This window comes from Toxotes jaculatrix, chromosome 15 (assembly GCF_017976425.1).
Source record: "Toxotes jaculatrix isolate fToxJac2 chromosome 15, fToxJac2.pri, whole genome shotgun sequence".
In the NCBI taxonomy this organism is placed as follows: Eukaryota; Metazoa; Chordata; class Actinopteri; family Toxotidae; genus Toxotes; species Toxotes jaculatrix.
Genome location: NC_054408.1, coordinates 8,136,433 through 8,156,568, shown reverse-complemented (window position 1 = coordinate 8,156,568; position 20,136 = coordinate 8,136,433). Strand labels below are relative to the sequence as shown.

The 20,136-nt window shown below is 42.2% G+C and overlaps 2 protein-coding genes across 2 annotated transcripts in view; one reads left to right on the top strand and one right to left on the bottom strand.

Annotated features, from left to right (window-relative positions):
- The first annotated feature begins 1,660 nt into the window (after positions 1-1,660).
- On the top strand, positions 1,661-3,387 carry nr0b1 (nuclear receptor subfamily 0, group B, member 1). The gene is made up of 2 exons (XM_041057212.1): positions 1,661-2,475; positions 2,881-3,387. Exons 1-2 carry the CDS (start codon positions 1,797-1,799, stop codon positions 3,120-3,122), a joined length of 921 nt encoding a protein of 306 aa, XP_040913146.1. The 5' UTR covers positions 1,661-1,796; the 3' UTR covers positions 3,123-3,387.
- A 4,914-nt stretch (positions 3,388-8,301) lies between these two features.
- Positions 8,302-20,136, bottom strand: part of il1rapl1a (interleukin 1 receptor accessory protein-like 1a) — a 126,597-nt gene continuing 114,762 nt past the window's right edge. Inside the window, exons 7-11 of the mRNA XM_041057211.1 lie at positions 16,350-16,495; positions 12,958-13,104; positions 10,580-10,750; positions 9,572-9,616; positions 8,302-9,023 (exon numbers count right to left, since the gene is read on the bottom strand). Of these exons, the coding sequence (XP_040913145.1) occupies positions 8,302-9,023; positions 9,572-9,616; positions 10,580-10,750; positions 12,958-13,104; positions 16,350-16,495 (1,231 nt within the window). The remainder of the gene's footprint in view (positions 9,024-9,571; positions 9,617-10,579; positions 10,751-12,957; positions 13,105-16,349; positions 16,496-20,136) is intronic.

Here is a 20,136-nt window from a genome sequence, read left to right as displayed (position 1 = left end):
GGTTTAAGAGTCTGAAGTAATATTGCAAGACATATTGTATTTGCTCTGTCAGATGGCGGAGTGGCGAGCTACATAAGAACATCTTGTGCAGATTTGATAAATAACCAAAGAAAGAAAAGGAGGACCCATGAAGAAGACAAAGAGTGACAGAGCACTGTAGCTGTCTTTTCAACTCTGTGCTTTTGCAACAAGACATAATGTAATCTCTCCTTGAGACGGAAGGATTGTTATAACCTGCGCTGGCTGGGCCTTGAGCAGGAGAAGAGACAGGCTGAGTGAAGGCTGTTTATCCCGCGGTGTCCTTGATATAAACATGTGAAAAATCTCTCAGTTTTTTCTCTCAGCTAAATCAATACAAAGACATTTGGCCTCTGAACAATGTTGTAGCACTACTGCAAAAGTTTTTCATCCTGCCTTCATTCATAACCGTGTCCTTCAACGAAAAAGAGCAGGGGCCACTGATGTCCTGCTCACTGCTATTTCATTAATGTTCCCATGCACTCAGTGTCATCCTTTCTTTACACCAAAGGCAACCTTCTACGAAGACCTTCATGTGAGAGTGTGATGGTAGAAATTTCTCGGTGGCTACAGCAGAACCGCCTGAATCTTTGGACCTAAAGTCAGGACCTGTGCTCGAACCTTTTGCATTATTCCTACACAATTTTCCTCATTCTGACAGCGTCTTTGCCTGGTTTCCTTCTGGTTAAACTCCTCTGTAATCACTTCTGATTTTCCCACAGCCCCCTCCCTCCTCCTCCTCCTCTCTCTCTCCCAGGTAGCAGTCAACCCTAACCTGTGATCCCTCTTAGGAGCAATTAAGATAAACCTCTAATTCATCTGCTTTATCCCGACCTGTCTTTCTCAGTCTCTTATTCACTGACCTCCACTCCTCCCCTCCTTCAAACCACCCCCGCCCTCCTCTCTCTTCTGCTCCCCATCCTCCTTCAGTGACAGAGGCAAGGAGAGCATTGAGTCATGACATCATAATTCACCAGCTCCTGTTTTCACGGTTAAATCAATATCAGTGTGTCCGAGTCAAGGTTGGAGGCTGGCCTTCACAGCTCAGCTCTTCCTACTTCTTTCTCATAGAAAATCATATAAATTGTCCCTAAAATAATTAAGCCTTCAGATCTGTCGCTGGCCTATATTTTTACCAGCTCCTGCCTGATAAACAGCACTGCCAGAGAGTCAAGGTAATGCTGAGAATAGGACTGGGCTCTGAATCCTTGTCTGTCTGTGCCTCTCGCTTCCTTTTTTCCCCGTCTCTCTCACAACTAGTTGCAGAATTTGTTCTATCAACCAGGTCTATTACCAGCTGCTGTTAACCTTTAGTGTTGTAGGACGGACTATGTTGTGCCATCAGGCTGAAATGTCACATATTTAATGTTTTATTTGAGCCTTTCTCAACCTTTCACAGGTGAGCAAAAAAAAAGAGTTTTTTCATAGTATCGTCTGACCTGATTTCTGGCAAAATATCCTTTACAGTTCTGTGTATTTAATATGTGAGGGCACTGAAAGATGTGTTTGAAAGGTGTTTGAGTGTGTGTCAAAGAGAGAACAGGAGGGGAAGAGGTGGGGAAGGAGGAGGTGCCTGAGCTTGGGGAGGCGGAATATGCAGTGAGTGTGAACAAGCTCTCCAAGCGCAGGGACAGACGGGAGCTAATATAAACGTGCTGCCCTTCATTCGGGGCTATCAGGGGCTACGAAAACAGCGATACCTGTGTCACTGACCTCCGGCGCTTCAAAGAGACCGCGAGACGCGCCGAGCTCCGGCCCATGTAGAGCGGCCAGCGGCCATGGCCACGCTGGAGGGCTGCCGCTGTCGGGGTGCCAGCGGCCGAAACAACAACAGCATCCTCTACAGCATTTTGAAGAGTGACGGCTTTGCGACCGCCGAGGAACAGCAGCAGCAGCAGCAGCAGCAGCAGCAACAACAACAACAACAACATCAACATCCACAACAACAAACACTGCAACACTTGCTCCACAAGACATCCTCCTCCTCCTCGTCCGCCCCAGCCTCGCTGCAGGAGCTCCGGCAGCAGGCTTGCTCCTGCGGCTCGACGCGGCGCCGAGGCATCCTTCGCTCCCCGCAGGTGACGTGCAAAGCCGCGTCGGCGGTTCTGGTGAAGACGCTGCGGTTCGTGAAAAACGTCCCCTGTTTTCGTGAGTTGCCAGAGGACGACCAGCTGATGCTGATCCGGAGCGGCTGGGCACCCCTGCTCGTGCTGGGGCTCGCACAAGACCGGGTGGACTTTGAGACCACGGAGACTGTGGAGCCCAGCATGCTGCAGCGCATCCTCACAGGTTTACCGGACAGACAGGGAGAGGTTCTGGCCGGCCAGAGCAGAGGGGCAGTCGGGGTCTCTGTGGTAGATATCGACGCTATCAAAGCTTTCCTGAAGAAGTGCTGGAGTGTGGATATCAGTACGAAGGAGTATGCGTATTTGAAAGGAGCCGTGCTGTTCAACCCAGGTAGGTCAGGGTTTTCATGTCTGTGAATTAAACTTATTTGTGGCACACAGCTATCAGTTGGGTATATGTGTCAGAATTTTTGTTTGTTTGGAAATTATTGGCCTAATATTTATCGATTTAGTGCACGTAGCCTAAAGATAGGTATATTTTCTATCAGTATCCTGTGTAAAAAGGGATGGAAAGTGTCCATTTATAGGCTATACCTAAATTGTGTAGTTGCAGGTATTGTTTCAGATTTAGGAGTCTGGATAACAAACGGGTTTACTGTAGCCTCTTACTTAAATTTACAGAATTCTGTATAGAAACCATACTGAACATTTCTCTCCACTTTATTACTTTCGTCTCTCTTTCCATCGCACTCCTCCTCCTCTCTTGCCCTCCCTACTCTCTTCCCCCTGACCTCAGATCTGGAGGGTTTGCGCTGTCTCCACTACATCCAGTCGCTGCGTCGGGAGGCGCACCAGGCTCTGAACGAGCACGTCAGGCTGATCCATCGTGAAGACACGACGCGGTTCGCCAAGCTGCTCATAGCTCTGTCCATGCTGAGGGCCATCAGTCCGCCGGTGGTCGCTCAGCTCTTCTTCAGACCCGTCATAGGGACCGTCAAGATAGAAGAGGTGCTCATGGAGATGTTCTACGGGAAGTAGGTCACAGTTCATAGAGGTGAGCAGATTCAGCTGCCAGGTGGACTGAAATGCTCCAAGCTCTTATAGGGTAGGGGACCATCTGAACTGAGGGCAGATGAAGAGGATATTAGGAACTGAATTTACAACTGCTGTGTGTGGGAGATCTTCAAAGTCCATTACAGGTCAAGAGACTATGTGTGCGTGTGTGAGAGAGAGAATGAAAGAGTGTGCGCTGAGGGTAAGAGATGTTATAACAGAGGAAAAAAAATACAAAGCAGCTGCTGGAATTCATAATTTATTTGTTTTTATATATACTATTTTTCTATAATAAAAAGAATACTCTCTGAGCTGTGTTTTTACTCTACTTCTACCCTAATGTGTATGATACCAGCTCTGTCATTACACACACACTTTCCACACTGTTTACAGAACTTAGTGATAGAGTTTTATTGCGTCAGCTAAGATGGGAAGGCTGTGGTTTAGTTATTGGCACCAGCTGTTCACCGTCCAGTTTAGTAGTAAGGTAAGTCAGAGAATTCAGAGAGTGTTTGAGGTCTGTGACTAGTTCTTCTAAATACTGGTGAAATGCCAGGTTAGATCACCAGAGTGCAACAATATACCACATGCAGCAAACACACACACACACACACACACACACACACACACACACACACACACACACACACAGAGAAAGGTGCAGAGATAGTGTAGCAAAATTACCTTGGGTAATTTTCTTCCTGTCCCTCCAACTCTGGCCATTACAGTGTGGATACAGACAAAACTGCCCATAGCGTGAAGTATCCAGGGGAAGGATGGAGGACCTTCTCATAAGAAAAAAACATTATCTATAAACTGCAGAGGAAAAGCACGTTAAGGCAACAACAGTTACGTTAGGTTTATGGCATCATCATATAGTGTTAGGTTCCATTAGGTCTACAGAGACCCACAGTGTGTGATGAAACGTTGAACAACATGACAGTTCGCCTGGGACGATGGGGCAAAGACTCCCTGCTGTTCCAGTACAAACAGTCTGACCAAATGATTTTATGGAGGTGAGTCCCCGGACACCTGATTCCTGTCTTCAGCAGCTAAAATACTCTGTGGCTTTGTTTTGGCGCCTCTCAGACAAAATAACCTGGCTAGACGGTTGCTATTTTAGATTTTCATTATTAAACATACTGCTGGGCAGTTTGTATCATCTCTTAACTTATAATGACACACCATTTTCTGAACCTGCAAAGTGACTAAAAAAAAACATATTATCAAGTAACTAAAAGTAACAAAAGTGAATACGTTTTGTGGAGTAAAAATGACAATAACTGCCTCTGACGTAGTGGAGCACAAGTGGAAATACTCAAGTACAAGAAACACACAATTGTACTTAAGTACAGTACTTGAGTGCATAGCTTATACGGCATCAAAATAAAGAAGAGGAAGTGAAAATGAGACAGAAAGAAAGAAACAGAGACAGACATACATCTTCTCTGCTGAAAGTACACTCAGAGAAAAAATTCCCTCCTAGTCAGAGAATCACAGGACCATGAAATAACCTCTTGTTTCTGTGTAGACATTAAAACTGGGAGCACTGCCATCAGTGGCTGCGCATCTGCACATGGAAACTGACTGGTTGTGTGAGTCTCCAAGCTGAGAGTTGAGAGAAGAGGCAGACAGTGCAGGGCAGGAGGAGGCATATTGTTTAAAAAGCCACAGAGCAGGAGGGTTTCAGTAAGCAGAGGTCTTATTACTAAAAGCTTGCCAGGAATCTGTCCATTGATGAGTGCTATGTGTTTATTATGAACTCAGAAGTTCAGTAGCCTTATCTGCTAGAGTGCCCACTGTGTTTGGTAGTTCTGACAAATGCACAAAATTACACTAACTACATAACTGAATTGCCAGCAATTTTATCCAATTACAGTCTAGCTGTTCAACAAAAAACCCCAATGAAAAGATGTTTACAAGAGCAGCAGGGTTTTTGAGTGTACGTCAGAGTAGTAATGGTTTTACCTCTGTGCTATTTTTTATTCCAGTTCAGTACAGAATAACCACATGCGATGTAAATGGAATGCCACTGAAACAGGAAAGAGGTGCAGACAAATACAATTCTCACACACCTCCTGGTGGTCTGAGGAGACATTGCAGAAAAGACTAAAATGACACACACACACACGCACATATGGCACTGTGGACTTTGCTCTGAAGATATTCTTATTCCTGTCTGCCTCCTCTACATGTTCCCTTTTGATAGGGCCTATTTTCTCTCCAATTAAGTCCTTAATTGCTCTGGGTAATAAAGACTCTATTAATCCTGTGTCTGCTAATAAAACTCCAGCTGTCTGGTTGGAGGCTGCCAACACGCAACAGTCACCAGCTTTGCTTGTGGTTGACAACATGCGTGTGCTTGCATGTGTGCATGCCTCTAACTGTGGGCATCTTTTATTTAAAAAAACAAAACAAAACAAAAAAACAGTCAAAATGAATTTCAGTGGTTGTGGTTCAGTTATTGTCTTCATTGATACTGCTATAACGGCCTTTTTTTTATGTTTGCATAGTCTGAAACCATCTGAGCTTCACAGCCCCTTCTGTTCTCCCTAGCACAAACAAATTTGTCCATCATCTGTTTTTTTATGGTGATTTACTACTCACTTTATTCCTTCCTCTGCCTTTAACTCTGCCAGTGTGTCCCTGTCTTTTTCCTCTGCCCCAATTTTTCTCTGTTGTCTCCTGGGACTGACAGAGAATCAGTAAATCTGCTCTCTGTTTCTGTGTTTACCAGTGTTCAATCACAAACACCCCTTGTAGGTAGTGTTTATCCCCAGGAGATGGCACTGTTTGGCAGCACTCAAACACTGTTGTGTTTACGTTGCCAAGCAAAAGTCAGGCATCATATTAGGCTCCTTCACTTGAAGCCAAAATATATTTGGCTTATATCAGCACATAAAAAAAAAAACAAAAAAAACAAAACAAAAAAAACAAAGCAAAACAAAAAACCCCAATCTTTTTCTGCTCCTATCTGACAAGACAGATAGGTCAGGAAAATGAGGAGAGAGTAAGCGAGATGCCATGACAGTATCCAACCAAGGAAATGGCAGTTATATGATCTACATTCTAGAGAAGAACACAAACAGTCCAAACATACATCTGCACATCAGCTCCTTCACATCTGGACATTAGCTCTGGTTACAGCATTGTTTGCTCCCCATGTTTCATTGGTTGCAAAGGACATTTCAAGCTGTCTCTTGTAGATGCTTGTCTTTTGGTCTATGAATTGAGATTAATTCACCTTGTAGTTATTTGAGACAGCAATCAAATAGAAAAGACTGACTGAAAAAGGCTGTACATACAAGCACACACGCTGTTTTCAGGCTGTTCAGTGCTGATATAGAGTTATATATAGAGTTGGCAACCACAACAGCAATTGAGGGCACAGCTTTGTTCTGTAGTGTTTAAAGGAATTTCTGGAGTACTATCAGGAGACAGTGACGCTTGTTCATTTTCCCCGAGTCTTCTAGTGGGATCACTGACTCAACTGACAAACTCAGTTAACCCATTAGCTGATTGTCAAAGGGACCATAATGCAGCATTAGAGAGTGGTGAATTTGCCATTAATGTGACTATTAGAGAGTAATCGGACATGGGTGTTAGGAATTACTGATAACAAACAGTCAAACGTGGACACTAAAGAAAAACATCAAAAGGAAATCAATGTTTTTAATGTGCAGTGAGAAAGTAAGGGCAACTGATAATGATTGTGTTTCTATAAAGATAGACATTTCTTTCCAAGTGAAAATCGTGTTTATATATTTATATAAATATCTATATTATATATAGAATACATATCTATTTCCTATGCATACTCAAAAATCACACCTTCAAATATATTTAAAAAGTCTTTCAAAACACAAATGTTTTCTTTTCTTTCCTTAAACATGAACTATCCATATGAACCAAACTAATTATCAAGATGGGAATAATATTGTGTTTTAAAAACCAAAACATTGAAAATGCTTTACTTTTGAATCTAGAACAGTAGAGGACATATTTTTTCATGTGGGATTCAAAAGCCACCTTAATCTCTTAACAAACCAGGAATCACGTTGCAAGGATACAAAACCAGCATAACACTTATACACAAATCCCCTTTCTATGGTCGATGAAATGCAAATAAGTATGACTTCTCAAGCAAACTCTTTTCTGTTATAAAAATAGAATTCTTTTTAAAATAATCTACAGATTTCTTTTTAAGGTGAGGCATTTCACTATCACTCTAAAACAGCAAGGCTGTTTTTTTCAATAGAAAATATGAAGCTTTAGAGAGAGATCTGCCAGTCTATCGGTCTATCTGATTGGAGAGGACTAGCACTGCCCCCCAACCGCTCCTCCTTTTCGGTCTCACAGGACGGTGTATTTTCGCCAGCTCCTCCTTCTTTTTGCATATTCTATGATTTTTTAAAAGAGAGTTTCCTTTTAAACTAGATACACCTTGTACAGGTTAACAAAAAGAAGTTTCAGCTCCTCGAAGCTCCTGAAATGTCCAGGCAATTCCCGAAAGTGTTAAAAAAATGTTCTCTTAAACTACACAAAGATTTAAAAACAAACAAGAAAAAAAAAAACACAACAGCGCAGGAACATGGACATACTGGCTTTCCAAACAAGCGGGTTGAAATAAGAATAATAAAAAAAAAATAATAAAAAGAGAAAACAATAAAAAATATACAACTCTGTATAACAAGTTAAAGCAAAGTCCTACGGTAGAGAAGGCAACAAACATGATTGAATAAAACAAATAAAAGAACAAAACAGGAAAACACTGATGCTACAAATAAATCGAAATATATGTACAAGACCCTGTTTTCCTTGTGTTTGTATGTATGCACATTAGTGAGTGTATGTGTGTGCCTGTGTGTGTGTGCACAATTGCCATAGTGTGTTGGTTCTTCAGTGTGGAGTTCTTTGCGAGTCCATCTCTCGCTAGTCGATGAAACAGTGTTTTCATCACATCTCCTGCAGTTTCACATAGAAAACATCCCTTGTAACAGAGGCACTGTCCTCCAAGGGTAGCAGTGTCCAAAACCTGCTGGATCCAATACACTTTTCACCAAAATCACGAGCATGAACGTTGTTCCTTAGAGCTACCAAACTGAGCCATGCCACGTCTGACCCTGACTGATCTTCCTACAGCTGATGCCGAGCCTCTTCATCATTACCAGATGACGCTGGAGATGCTGGTTTCTCTTGGCAGCAGAGGGAGCATGGCGTTGTTAGCATGCGCCTCCTCCAGGCTGTGCTCTCGGCTCTTCCCGGGAGGCCTCTGTCCGTTCAGCAGTGTTAGTGGGATGTTGCAGTAGGTGTGCTGGTTCCCCAGAGAAGAGAGAGGTGGCAGGGTCCCTCCTGGGGGTATGTCATACTCGTAGCTGCGGTAGTAGTGTTTCTGCCTCATGGTGGTGTGGTAGGTGTTGTGGAAGGAGGAACGTAGCTCTGGGTGGGCGGTGGCCATGGCGGTGGAAGTGGCTGCCGCCATGGAGATGGCAGAGACGGTCTGCAGCTCTCCGAAGGGGCCCTGCTCGCTGACGTCCAGCGCTGGCTCGTGGGTGAGCATGGGCACTGTGCGCCTGAATGGCATCTCGTACTGCAGCTGCTTCCAGAACTTGGAGTTGAGCTTGTTGCTCTTGGGGCCGCGCCACTTGATGACCGTGAGGGTTTTAATGGTATGCTTAAGAGCCTCAACCTCCTGGTAGTTCATGATGCCGCGCAACTCGGCGCACTCGATCAGGATGACTTTGATCTCGCCAGTCACCAGCATGTTGCGCAGCCGCGTCTCCAGCTCAAAGATGCTCCAGCCTCGCCGCACCACATAGTTGGGTGTCATAACGATAATGAGGCGCTTGCTCTGATCGACACAGCGTGCCACATCCTCTATGTAGGCTGCAGGAAAAAAAAGAAAGAAAGAAAAGAAAAATGCAAAGACGTGAGAGCGGCAAAATAGCTGAGTAATGTAGCTGAGTAATGAGTAAAAGGCTGCAACACTGAACAATGATGGATGAACATACAGCATCCAACACAAAACACAAGACAATGACAGGTGGGTATTTCATATGATTACACTCATTTTAGTCTGTATGTGTGGACGGAAAGACATAGGGACTGTACATGCGTGTGTAGACACATATCTAAAAGCATGGTGTTTGTGAAGCTGAATGTGTCTTCAGTTCTAGAGCAGTGTAAAGTATTATTCTGTGTATTGTAATCAATACTCTGGGTGGAGGGCCAAAGACAAAGCTAAGCGCTGCATTAAATGGCTGCAGATGGGGGTGTGGGAGGGGGGGGGTAAATGATTGATAAAGCTACACAGTCGATAAGATTAGGCTGAGTTGCTGTCTATCGAAGCACCACTCTAAGTGTCTCTTTAAAATCTCCTAGGAGCAGGTAAATGACAGCAGTTGACAGGAGAGGAAAAGACTGAGGGTGAGTACCTCTAAAGAGTCGTGTGTCATCCTGGTAATGCTCATTGGTGAGACCTAAACATAAACATTTTAACATTCAGGTCACAGGCAGAACACAGTACAGACACAGAAACATACTCAACACGTAAAAGTGGCTGCCTCCCCTCTCACTTTTATTCTTTTTATTTCACATATGATTAATCACATTCCATGTTTCCCTGATTGGACATTCATCTACAACGATTTTGCTTGGCACTGATGCTGGCGGCAATTTTCTTTTGATTAAAGGAAAGAGGCAGCTCAGTCAGCAGGGCTCAGAGCCTTGCACATTTCCCACTGATGTTTAATTCTGTCTGGACCAACTAGGACGTGTTTGCATTTTATCAGTTTCACATGAAGCCTACAGTACAAACACACGGCATCACTACTAACTAGAGCACACTGTGTACCGCTGGCACAGACTGGCACTACTAAGCACAGTTAGCACGCATGAGAATATGTTCAGACAGAATTTGCATGGATTTGTTAATGCATGGCTGAAAACCAGGGCGGATGATAAATTTGTTCAATATATCAGCTCCTGGTAAAAACTGTATACTGTATTCCCATATTTGTAGTATGTAGCATGGAAACAGCCCGTGAGGAATACTGTAACCTTCTACATTTATCCAGAGAGGTGTGAGAGAATGCAAGAAAAAGGGTTCTTGGTTGACAGTTTTGGGCTGAATATGTCTTTTATCATTTTCCCTTAATTTGAAAATTTGGAATAATCATCTATTCATCTTTTTGAAGTGTGGATATACGCCTGCTTGAATCTGCCCTAAAAGCATAAAACACTGAAACACAGGACAGTGACACAAAGAAACAACACGGAAGACAAACACAGCAAACGCTTCAAACTATGAAAAAGTGCAAGAAATGCGCCAAACACTGCAGCAACCACAGTGGCTGTAAATGCCCTCACACCTCATTACTGTATGTTCTGTAAACATACAGCATGTGTGCCAGACTATATACACAACCAGTCCCAGTGCTTACTTCCTGTTGGAATGAGGTCTCGATCTGGGATGAAGAGTTTGTAGCCGTAATGTTTCTCCAGCACATCAGGGAGGATCTCCAGGGCAAAGTGTTCCTCCTCCCTGGTCTCCTGGCTCCACTGGTCAGGGTCCACTTTGGTGTAGGACAAGTACGCATCGTAGTCTTTGTTTTCTGAAAAACAGAGAGAAACAACAGGGATGGACTTGTGAAAAAGTTGCACTTGAATTCACTGACATCCAGTGCAAAAGGGAGAATGTCCCTTGAGTCGTCGTGACACAGTCAAAAACTGATATACACCAGATGGACATAAGTATGTGGACACCTGGCCTTTAAATACGTATTTAATTTATCTCAGTCTAAAATCATGCAGGCATTACAGTATTTTACAGCTGCTTTGACTCAACTTCGACAACTAAGTTTCAATTCTCAAAACACCTCATTCTAGATGATATACTACTAATTTTATAGCACACATGGTGAAAACATCTGTATGCACATCATGCAGTAAGTTCATTAGAGCATCACAGAATTGCATTATACTGTATACTGAATTTTAAAACACATTATTATCAAATAATCATTATATCCATAAATCATTATCAGATAATGTTGTCAAAAAATACTCCACTCATAGTACTATACAAATTAGTATGACAAAAATGAGCAGTTATGCAGAAGTCAGTATTTGAAATGATGCAGATTGAGAACTTCCATTTCATTTACTGAATATCCTTTATTACTGTAATGTATTCTAGAGTCAGACTTTACAGTACAGTTCGTACAAGACAAAAAGAAAATTTAGATGTAACTTCACTGCATTGGTTTACTTCTCCTGTTGTGACAAAGTTTGTTTCTCCATCAAGCCACCAAACCTTAGATATATTTTACATATTACTGTAACATGCCACTATAAAATCCTCCACAATCTTTCCATTCAGCCACAAGAGCAAGGCACTGATAAGGCCTGGCTCACAGTCTATGTTTCAGATCATCCCAAAGGTAGTGGATGGAGTTGAGGTCTGGCCTCTGTGCAGGCCAGTTAATTTCTTCAACATCCTTAATTGGAACAAAGTGGCCTAGTTCAAAAATAGGGCCAGAGCAAGAATAAAAAACTATGAATGTGTACAGAGGTGTCCGTATACTTTTGGCCATGCAGTGTTTATCAGAAACAATTTGGGGTAGATACAAAAATACCCAAATTATGATACAAGCAATACTATCTTTCCCACCTCGAAATGATTTCCCAGAAGATGGGAAAGAACTGAAAAGGCAGAAAATAGACTGTGAAAAAAGCAGTACTGGTGACATGTTCAGTAAGTCCTAGTCATTATGCTCTGCACTGAAACTGGAATGTGGGCCAGCCAAAAAGGGAAGAGGGGCTTTTTCACAAACTCTTTGACGAGCACATGCTGGTTTGAAATTCACTGGAAAGGCCACGGCTGCGCTCAATAAGAATCTAAACATCAAAGAATGCTTTCAAATTAGCAACCAACCTTGCAAATTAACCACCTAGCAAACTTGGAAAATCAAAAACAGCTTGTATCAGTGGTCCCTGACGGTATGACTTAATCATGTGGAAGTTTGAGTCAACAAAACAGTGTATGATAGATAATTCATGCTACTGTGGAAACAATCCAGTGATTTAAGAACAGAGAACAGAGTTCAGTCTTTCCAAAATTTTTGAAAAGCAAGCAGAAAGGCTCAAAATACAAAGCAAAAAAGAAAGATACTGGGACGCAAACAGTTGAATCCTTTGCTGATGTAAAAGTTAACTATGTTCCGTAGAGAAAACAAAAAGTTGTCATCCAATTTCAGGCTGTTTATGCTTCTATTTGTCGCACAGGGAAGGAGCTTCGAGCCTATATAGTCCCTACGCGCCACTATCTGGCCATCGATAGCAGAGGGTGGGCATCATTCCATGACATATTGAGACTGATCTCTTTTTAAATGGGCAACAAATTGAAAATCTGCCTCCTCTCTTTCCTATCCAGCCACTGCAGCAACGTATACACACACAATCGCGTGCAGCTCTACACCAACAGCAGAGAGAAAGAGAGAGAGGAAATGAGCTGCTAACACCAAGATAGAACCGGAAAAGACATCTGTATCTATCAAGGAATGCGTTATAGATAAAGGCTTTGACAGAACACACACACACACACACACACGCACGCATGCGCGCACGCACACACACACACGCACCGTATGTACATGGATAAACCAACAGAACACATTCACATTCATCAAAACAAACCCACAAAGGAACATGCGCAGTCATCAATGCTTGCTTGACATCGGGGTTTTGACAAGAAAGACTTGATGAAAAAAAAGGGCTTCGGGCAGGCAGAGAGGATTTCTCTGAGATGCTCTGTGTTTACCTCCATCCACGTCCTCGCTGCCAAAGTGTCTCCTATAGAAAAGCATCAGCTCGATCTTGTAGCATTTGTAGAGGGAGATGAGAAAGATGAGGAGCAGCAGGATCGCTCCCAGCCCTCCTGCCAGTTCCACCGTGTACATGAGCTCTGCTGAGGACAACACACACACAGAAGAGATTTAAAAATGCTGAGACAATCACGGTTCGAACTCCATTCACTGTCATGTCTGTTATGAATACACCAAAAGAGCTTCTTGATTCTGCAGCAGGTTGGACGCAAAGGTTGTCGTTTTTCATTGTTTCCTTTTCCTCTTAAGGAATGAGGCAGTTAAAAGACACATTTACATTTGCTGGAAGGCTGGACAATCAGCAGTATCTTCAGAGTTCAGCTCAAAGTGAAGCTGCATCAATCTTCAGTGGGAAGAGACACGAGGCTCATAATGAGTTTGGGAAAAATGAGAGGGCACAGTGCAGGGAGACACAGGGAAAAAAAAGGGAGATTATGAGAAATTGGATTCATTTCTGTGGAGTAGTGCAGCAATGACACAGCTCTGCACTTTGGCTGCTGTCCATAGTGGGACTTGTGACAATTTTGGTCATGGATGGAGGCACTTTCAAAACAAGAGGCTTCAGTTTATTCATCTCACTTACTCCCCTCTCCATCAAAACTCTTCTCCTCTCTATAGCATTTCCTCCCCCCTCTTTTCTGTCTCTGTCTTTCCATTCATTTCTCTTCTCCATTATCTTCTCTCCATCTCCCCAGAGACCTAGCTTGGGGAAGGATGAGTTATGGTGTGCATTAAAGCAGCGTTTACCTGGTTGGCACAGCTAGAACAGGTTAACCTTATATCTCTGTCACACTGTGAGCTGGAACATCGCTCGGCTGCCATAGCAACTGCAATGTACTCTCGATATTATCACTGATTATGTACCCTGTACAAGTACATATCTTTACAAGCCATAGTATGGCATCAGTATGAAATAAAACAAATATATTTCTATTAAAATAAGTTCAGGGCATTTTATTTTAGTAATTTTCTTTACCACAAGCAGAGTCATTGCATTGTTACTTTCAAGATGATAGCACTTATTTAAAGAAAACTGCTAAAAGATAAGGCTGCAGCAGGGAGAAGTTATGTAATCACACAGTAAGATTTATGTTGTTGAAATAAATGACGATAAAATACTTAGTGTTTATTTTACCCCAGACAGGTTTAATTTGCCTCATTTGTTTAACCAAAAGTCAAAGTGTAAAAATGATGTGTTGTGGTTTTACAGGGGGTTATGTGCCTGACTATTTCTTGGCCAGGGCCAGTAATGTCTGTTTCCAGTTTTTGTGTTATGCTAAGCTAACCAGCTGCTTATGTTAGCTTCATATTTACAGACATAACAGTGGAATTGATCTTCTTACATAACTCTGTGTAATAGTACCAACAAGGCTGTTTTGCAAAATGTTAAACTAGTCCTTTAACTTGTAAAGATAGATATCCTGTATCATATGGCATGCTATCCTTGACATTTCTTTCATAATCAGAAACTAACACTGTGTCTCAGAAAGACAGCACTGCTGTTTTGGCCCTCCAGTATGCATTTTATTGACCTTCCCTGTAACTTTAATGCTTCAAACCAATTAACAGCAATCATCCTCACTCTCTAAGCTGTTTATGTTTCACTGACCACCACTTCCCTTCTGCCTACTCTCTCTCCATTTCTCTTTCTTCTCAAATGGAAGGAAAGGCAGCCTTCAGGGACATTCACAAACCTGCTGCAGGGCTTATGAGTGATGCATTCTGGGAGGGGAAACATGAAATAAACATGAGAATAATGTGAATGAGAAAGACAGGCAGAGAGAGAGAGACAGAGAGAAAGAGAGAGAGCGAGAGCTTGACTTCAAGCCTTTCTTGAAGTCTTAGCATCCCTCTCCTTGGAAACGCTGCTTTGACAGACGAGAGTTAAATGAAGCTGTCTCCGGTCTACAAAGACCACTCAAAAGGAATTGGACCGTCTACAAAGGGCGGTCACAGAGACAGAGATTAAAGCGGGGAGACAGACAGATAAAGACTTAAAATGTAATTGTATGCTGAAGTTATTGGCCTGTTGGGAAAAGCTGAGGACCAATTTGCTGTTTAAACAGCCTCAAATTACCTCTCTTTGTAGGGTGACAACCAGTGCATGAAAAGAGCTTTAGACAAGTCATGCTAGAGAGCCAAAATAGCTGCACAGCTGCTGGGGCACATGTAGAGAGACACAACAAAAACCAAATGGAGCTCGAGCACAGACTGTTAACACGAGTGTGAATGGGAGAAGAAATAAAATCTGGATCAGAAAGACACAACAGAAGATACTGTTTTAAAGAGTACTGTAAGGTCTGGGCTGCCTCTCATACCTGTAAGGTAAGAAGGGGGGCACAAAGAAATGGATATTAGTAAAGTTATTTAATCACACAGTAAAACTTATGTTGTTGAATAAAAGGGTTAAAGACAGTTTTAATTTAACAATATTAGTATTGGTACATCCAATATATATAAGCATATATTAATATTGGACAAAATATTTTCTGTTGAAATACATAGTTTGACATTTTGCTACTTTCCTTTCTTTTTGATAGTTAAAATAGATGATCGACACCACTCTCATATCTATCTGCTACAACTGAACCTGGTTAGTTTAGCTTAGCTAACACAGTGGTACTGATCTCCTTACATAACTTGTTCAATAATGCCAATAAAAGTATATGGCAAAATGTGAAACTAGTCCTTTAACTTGTAACTACAGTTATTCTTTATCAGTTGCCGCACTATCTAACAAAAACTAACACTGTGTCTCTGACTAAAAACAGCTGCCTTGCTGTTGCCGAAAATGATGCTGATGAGAGCAGTGAGAGAGACGCAGAACAGCAGAGAGCTTTAAAATAAAAACTTCACAGAGCTGAGGCAAACTGCAGAGTCAGAATTCTCTGTAGCTCCATCACTACAACCAACTCCTTTCACATTACATATTCACTGTTAATATGAAAATATTGATTAGAGCAGCTTTAACCTTTGAGACTCACAAACAACAAACCTATGCTGTGCAGTGAAACTTTGCTCAATCTTATGGAAATCTCAAAGTTTTCACAAATACCAAATGTGTCAGGCTGAATTGTTGAAATGTGCATAAATTATGTACAAGACATCTAGAATATGTGTATTTGATGAGATGGTGCTGGTCCAGGCCTTTAATCTTTCATTCATTATAGCTTTAATGAAGAGTTGGAACGAGCTGATACAGAATATATATGAGGCTGTCAGACAGTGAGGGATAAGATGATTTTTCCAACCTTAAAGCCACTTACTGTAAAATAAAATGCAAAAATACTTCTCACTGTCACAGTGGGAAACGTCAAAGAGCTCTTACCCCGCCTGAAGAGCTGGATGGTAGCTTGGCGACGGCCGTTACCATTTTCAACATAACAGGAATAATTTCCCAGGTCCTCCTCCTCCAAAGAGTCAATTGTCAAGGAAATGGCCACTTCCTGTTCACCAAGATGCTCCCTGACCACTCTGAAAGACAAAAAAAAAAAAAACAACTTACTGAACAATGCTTCTCTGCAGCACCAGTTTTGGAAACAGTACATGGGATGTAGCTTGTTGAAGAAAGTTTCCTTGATCTGTAGTGATGTACAAGAACATGTTATCGGTGCAATTAAATGTGACGGCAAGCAGCGTGTATGTGATGGCGCTTCAAGAGTCATTATCTTGAGTGCAGCAATCACACAACATATTGTAGTACAACTAAATATGATATGTACAATAAAAATGCCCACAAGCAGCATCTTTCTGTATCCTGATGAGAGACCCTTTTGTGTTACTGTAAGTACTTCACAGTATGTTAATTTATTTCTCTGCACACAAAACATATGAAAAATGAAAATCAATAAGGAGTCTTCCTTGGCGTGTGCGGGGGGAAAATCAAATAATGCCAATGAGAGGAAAATCTTTTTATAGCGGCTGCCATGGTAACGGAGAGAAGGAGAGAAAGTAATATTCCATAAAGTAAATGAGTGTCCCCCGCTGGGCTGGTTGAGTCTGATGGAGGAGGAAATGGGGAGATAATGCTCCCTCGTACCTTAGACACACTACTTAGCCCACTTTTACAGCACCTTCAGCACAAATGACACTTTGGAGGAAACAAAGTATCAGTGAACGTATCATTTACAGTCTGTGTTAATAACGGCTGTGTGTTGAGAAGGAGGAGTGAGATGAGGAAAGAGGAAAGTGTGTGTGTGTATATGTGTGTATGAGAGAGTGTGTGTGTGTTCAAGTGTGTAGGGGTATAGTGACTCAAGCATCTCTCTTCTCTCTCGCCTTCAAGCCGATAAACTGCACATAAGGACAGCTTGTTGGGGAGATTTGGCATCAGTAATTGAAAGTGTATCATGGGCTTTGCATAGAGAGGCTGAGGCAGTGCTGATGATATTTGTAGTTGCAGCTGAGTTTGTTGTGCAGTGAGTCGGGGGCTGGGGCGCTGAGGAACAGGGGCACGGGAATAATTCATGTCTCTCCAGGGAGTGGTGGGTGCTTTGAAGCCTCCCATTTCAGATTATCACTGTAACATCCCATCAAGTTTCCTATTCCCATTTTCCTATTTTATTTTGTAATGCTTACCTGTCATTTCAGTACCTGTCCTTGTGTGTTTCCCACCCTTTGATCAACCACACCTGCATCCAATCAACTTACCTGCCCCTGGTGTTTCCTGTCAGTCCACCCCATATATGTACTCCCCACGTCTCCTCTGTTCTCTTCCAGACTGCCTTTGTTCCTCCTCACTTGTACATCACTTTCCACCATTTTCCTCATGTTTATTCCATGGTTAGTGACTTTGCCTTGTTTTTTGGTTCCTGGATTTTTGCCTACTCCCTGCCTGTCATTTTTTTTCCTGTTTCAGACTGACTACCTCTGACCACTTGGCTCCTCAGTAAAGATATCCGTAAATATCAGTAAAGTCTCTGTTAGATCCAGAACTGTTACAATTAAACTATATGAACTGCACAGCTCACTGCCATACAACCTGGATAATGACCACCGTTGTACAACCTAAGCCTCAAATGGAAATGATGAGGACCAGAAGTTAGAGTGGGTGGATAACAAGGTGCAGGTGAAGCACAGATGGGCTGAAAGAGTGAGCTTGAACTATACCAGACCTTGGCCATGGGTGCATCGACTGCAATGTTCCTGCCCGTGTGAATCAAATTAAGTGCCAGATTTGTAGAACTGCATCTAAATCTTTGTAAAACTCTGTGAAATCCTCTGCTTTTCTTTTGTGTGATTGGGTTTATTGATACAGAGTTAGCAGAATGAGTTAAATGTGAGCACTTTCTCAAATTATGGCTGCTGCAGGCACTATTTCTTTTCTATATTCTCATCCTGCCTCATTAGCAAAACCTCTGTGTTTGCTCATTTAGTGATCAATTTCCAACTTATTCATTCCTTTTATACATTCGCTTCAACGTGCACCTGCAAAACAGCAACTGAATTGGGTCAACAACATATTGATCACCTCCTTTATTATGCTGAACCAGGTTTGTTTTGCTAATTTATTAATCTCTGCATGCTATGCTAATGTCCAGTCATCCATGCAATGATAACAACAATAGCCCTTTCCCGCTGGCACAAATGAAAATTTATGGGCTTGGGTTACCATAGAAATGAACTCTTCCAAATCAATAGGCTCCGAGTTGGGTAAATAAATGCCTGCAGAAAGTCTGAGCCCAATGTATGAGTGCTCTTCTCTAAGCTCAAGTTTGGCTGCTGATGCATTAGTAATAAAAGCTAAAGCTGTGTGGGTGCCAGCCTGAAGAAGAGAGGTAACCCACTGTATCTGTCCACTCTATCTAAAAAGGAGGCTTGGCTGCAGGGTTTGTTCATGTTTAGTTTGTCCTAGCCTTGCTCTCCATTTCTCCCCATCTTTGCCTGATCTTCTGCCTTTATGAAGGTAAAACTAAAGCTCTGGCTGGTCCTGAACAAGGCTGAGGTAGCAGCATCAGCAACAGAGAGTGGATGATCAAATACATTATTGATCCGCTGCATAAAATATCAATATGAATTATTGAAAAACTAAGCCCTCAGCCAGTAAGTCGGGGAATCCTGGTGTCAGGGAGTAATGGGGGAAGAGATGGAGAAAGAAAGACAGGAGAGCAGCAGTGGTGGTGAAAATGAAATTTGTTTCTGTCGCCTGTTTATATCAGTGCCCAAGAAAACTCACTATCACAGATGTGTCTTCTTTACTTTCCTCCTCAGTGACTTCTCCTATATTTCTTTCTATTTCCACTTCTTTCCTGTCTGCTCCCCCTCTCTTTCTCCACCTCTCCATCGCTTCCCCTCCTCCTCAGCTCCCTGTGGACCATCTGCATGCTGGTATAGGTGGGTGCAGCAAGGGAGATAGCGATAGTGGCGGCGGTGTGAAAAATGGCTGTTGTTAACCATCTGACAGGGCTGTCTCTCCAGAGCTGCAGCCTCTCCAAACAGCCCTAATGGGAAACATGCACATGGACCAGGGAATGGACTTGTTTAAATGTGTTACACCACTAGGAGGGAGAGACATGGAAATGGGCTTGTTTTAAATGTCTTAAGTGAGGATTGCTGGGAAAATTTTAGAATGTTTCACTTTTTTTGAATAATGTGTTTAACATTTGGCACATGAATCTGTGGTGCAAAATTTTAGGAAAGATAAATGGGTATTTAGACAGAAAATAAAATAAAAGACAAAATAATATTCTAGAAAGAAAATATACAACAGAGAAAAACAAATTAGCCCTGTAGCACTTAAAGAAACAATGATCAGCTAAATTCACAGGAGAGTTTATAACTGAATGTCACACACCAAGGGATGTTTTTCTTTATGAGAGGTTAAAGTTTTTTGGCATTTAAAACACTTCAAATTGCTTGCATGAAAGAAAAAAGTGTGCAGTACAGGTTTTCTGTTTTTTTTGTCTTGTCTTGACTTGACTTTTCTGACAATGTAGCTGGAAAATGAAATGAGGCTTGGGACAAATAATCAATGCGGCTATGCAGCACAATATGATACACTGGAACCAATACTGTGTAATGATATGTTGTAACGCTACAGCAAGATATTGAAGTAACAATGTTCAGAACTCCAAGCTGTTTTGCCTCCTCGCAGTGCTGCCGTTTACCCCCCTATG

Coding starts and splice junctions, on each gene's coding strand:
- nr0b1 (XM_041057212.1), top strand. CDS start 1,797: ATGGCCACGCTGGAGGGCTGCCGCTGTCGGGGTGCCAGCGGCCGAAAC. Junction 2,476..2,880: donor AGCCGTGCTGTTCAACCCAG/GTAGGTCAGGGT, acceptor CCCTGACCTCAG/ATCTGGAGGGTTTGCGCTGT.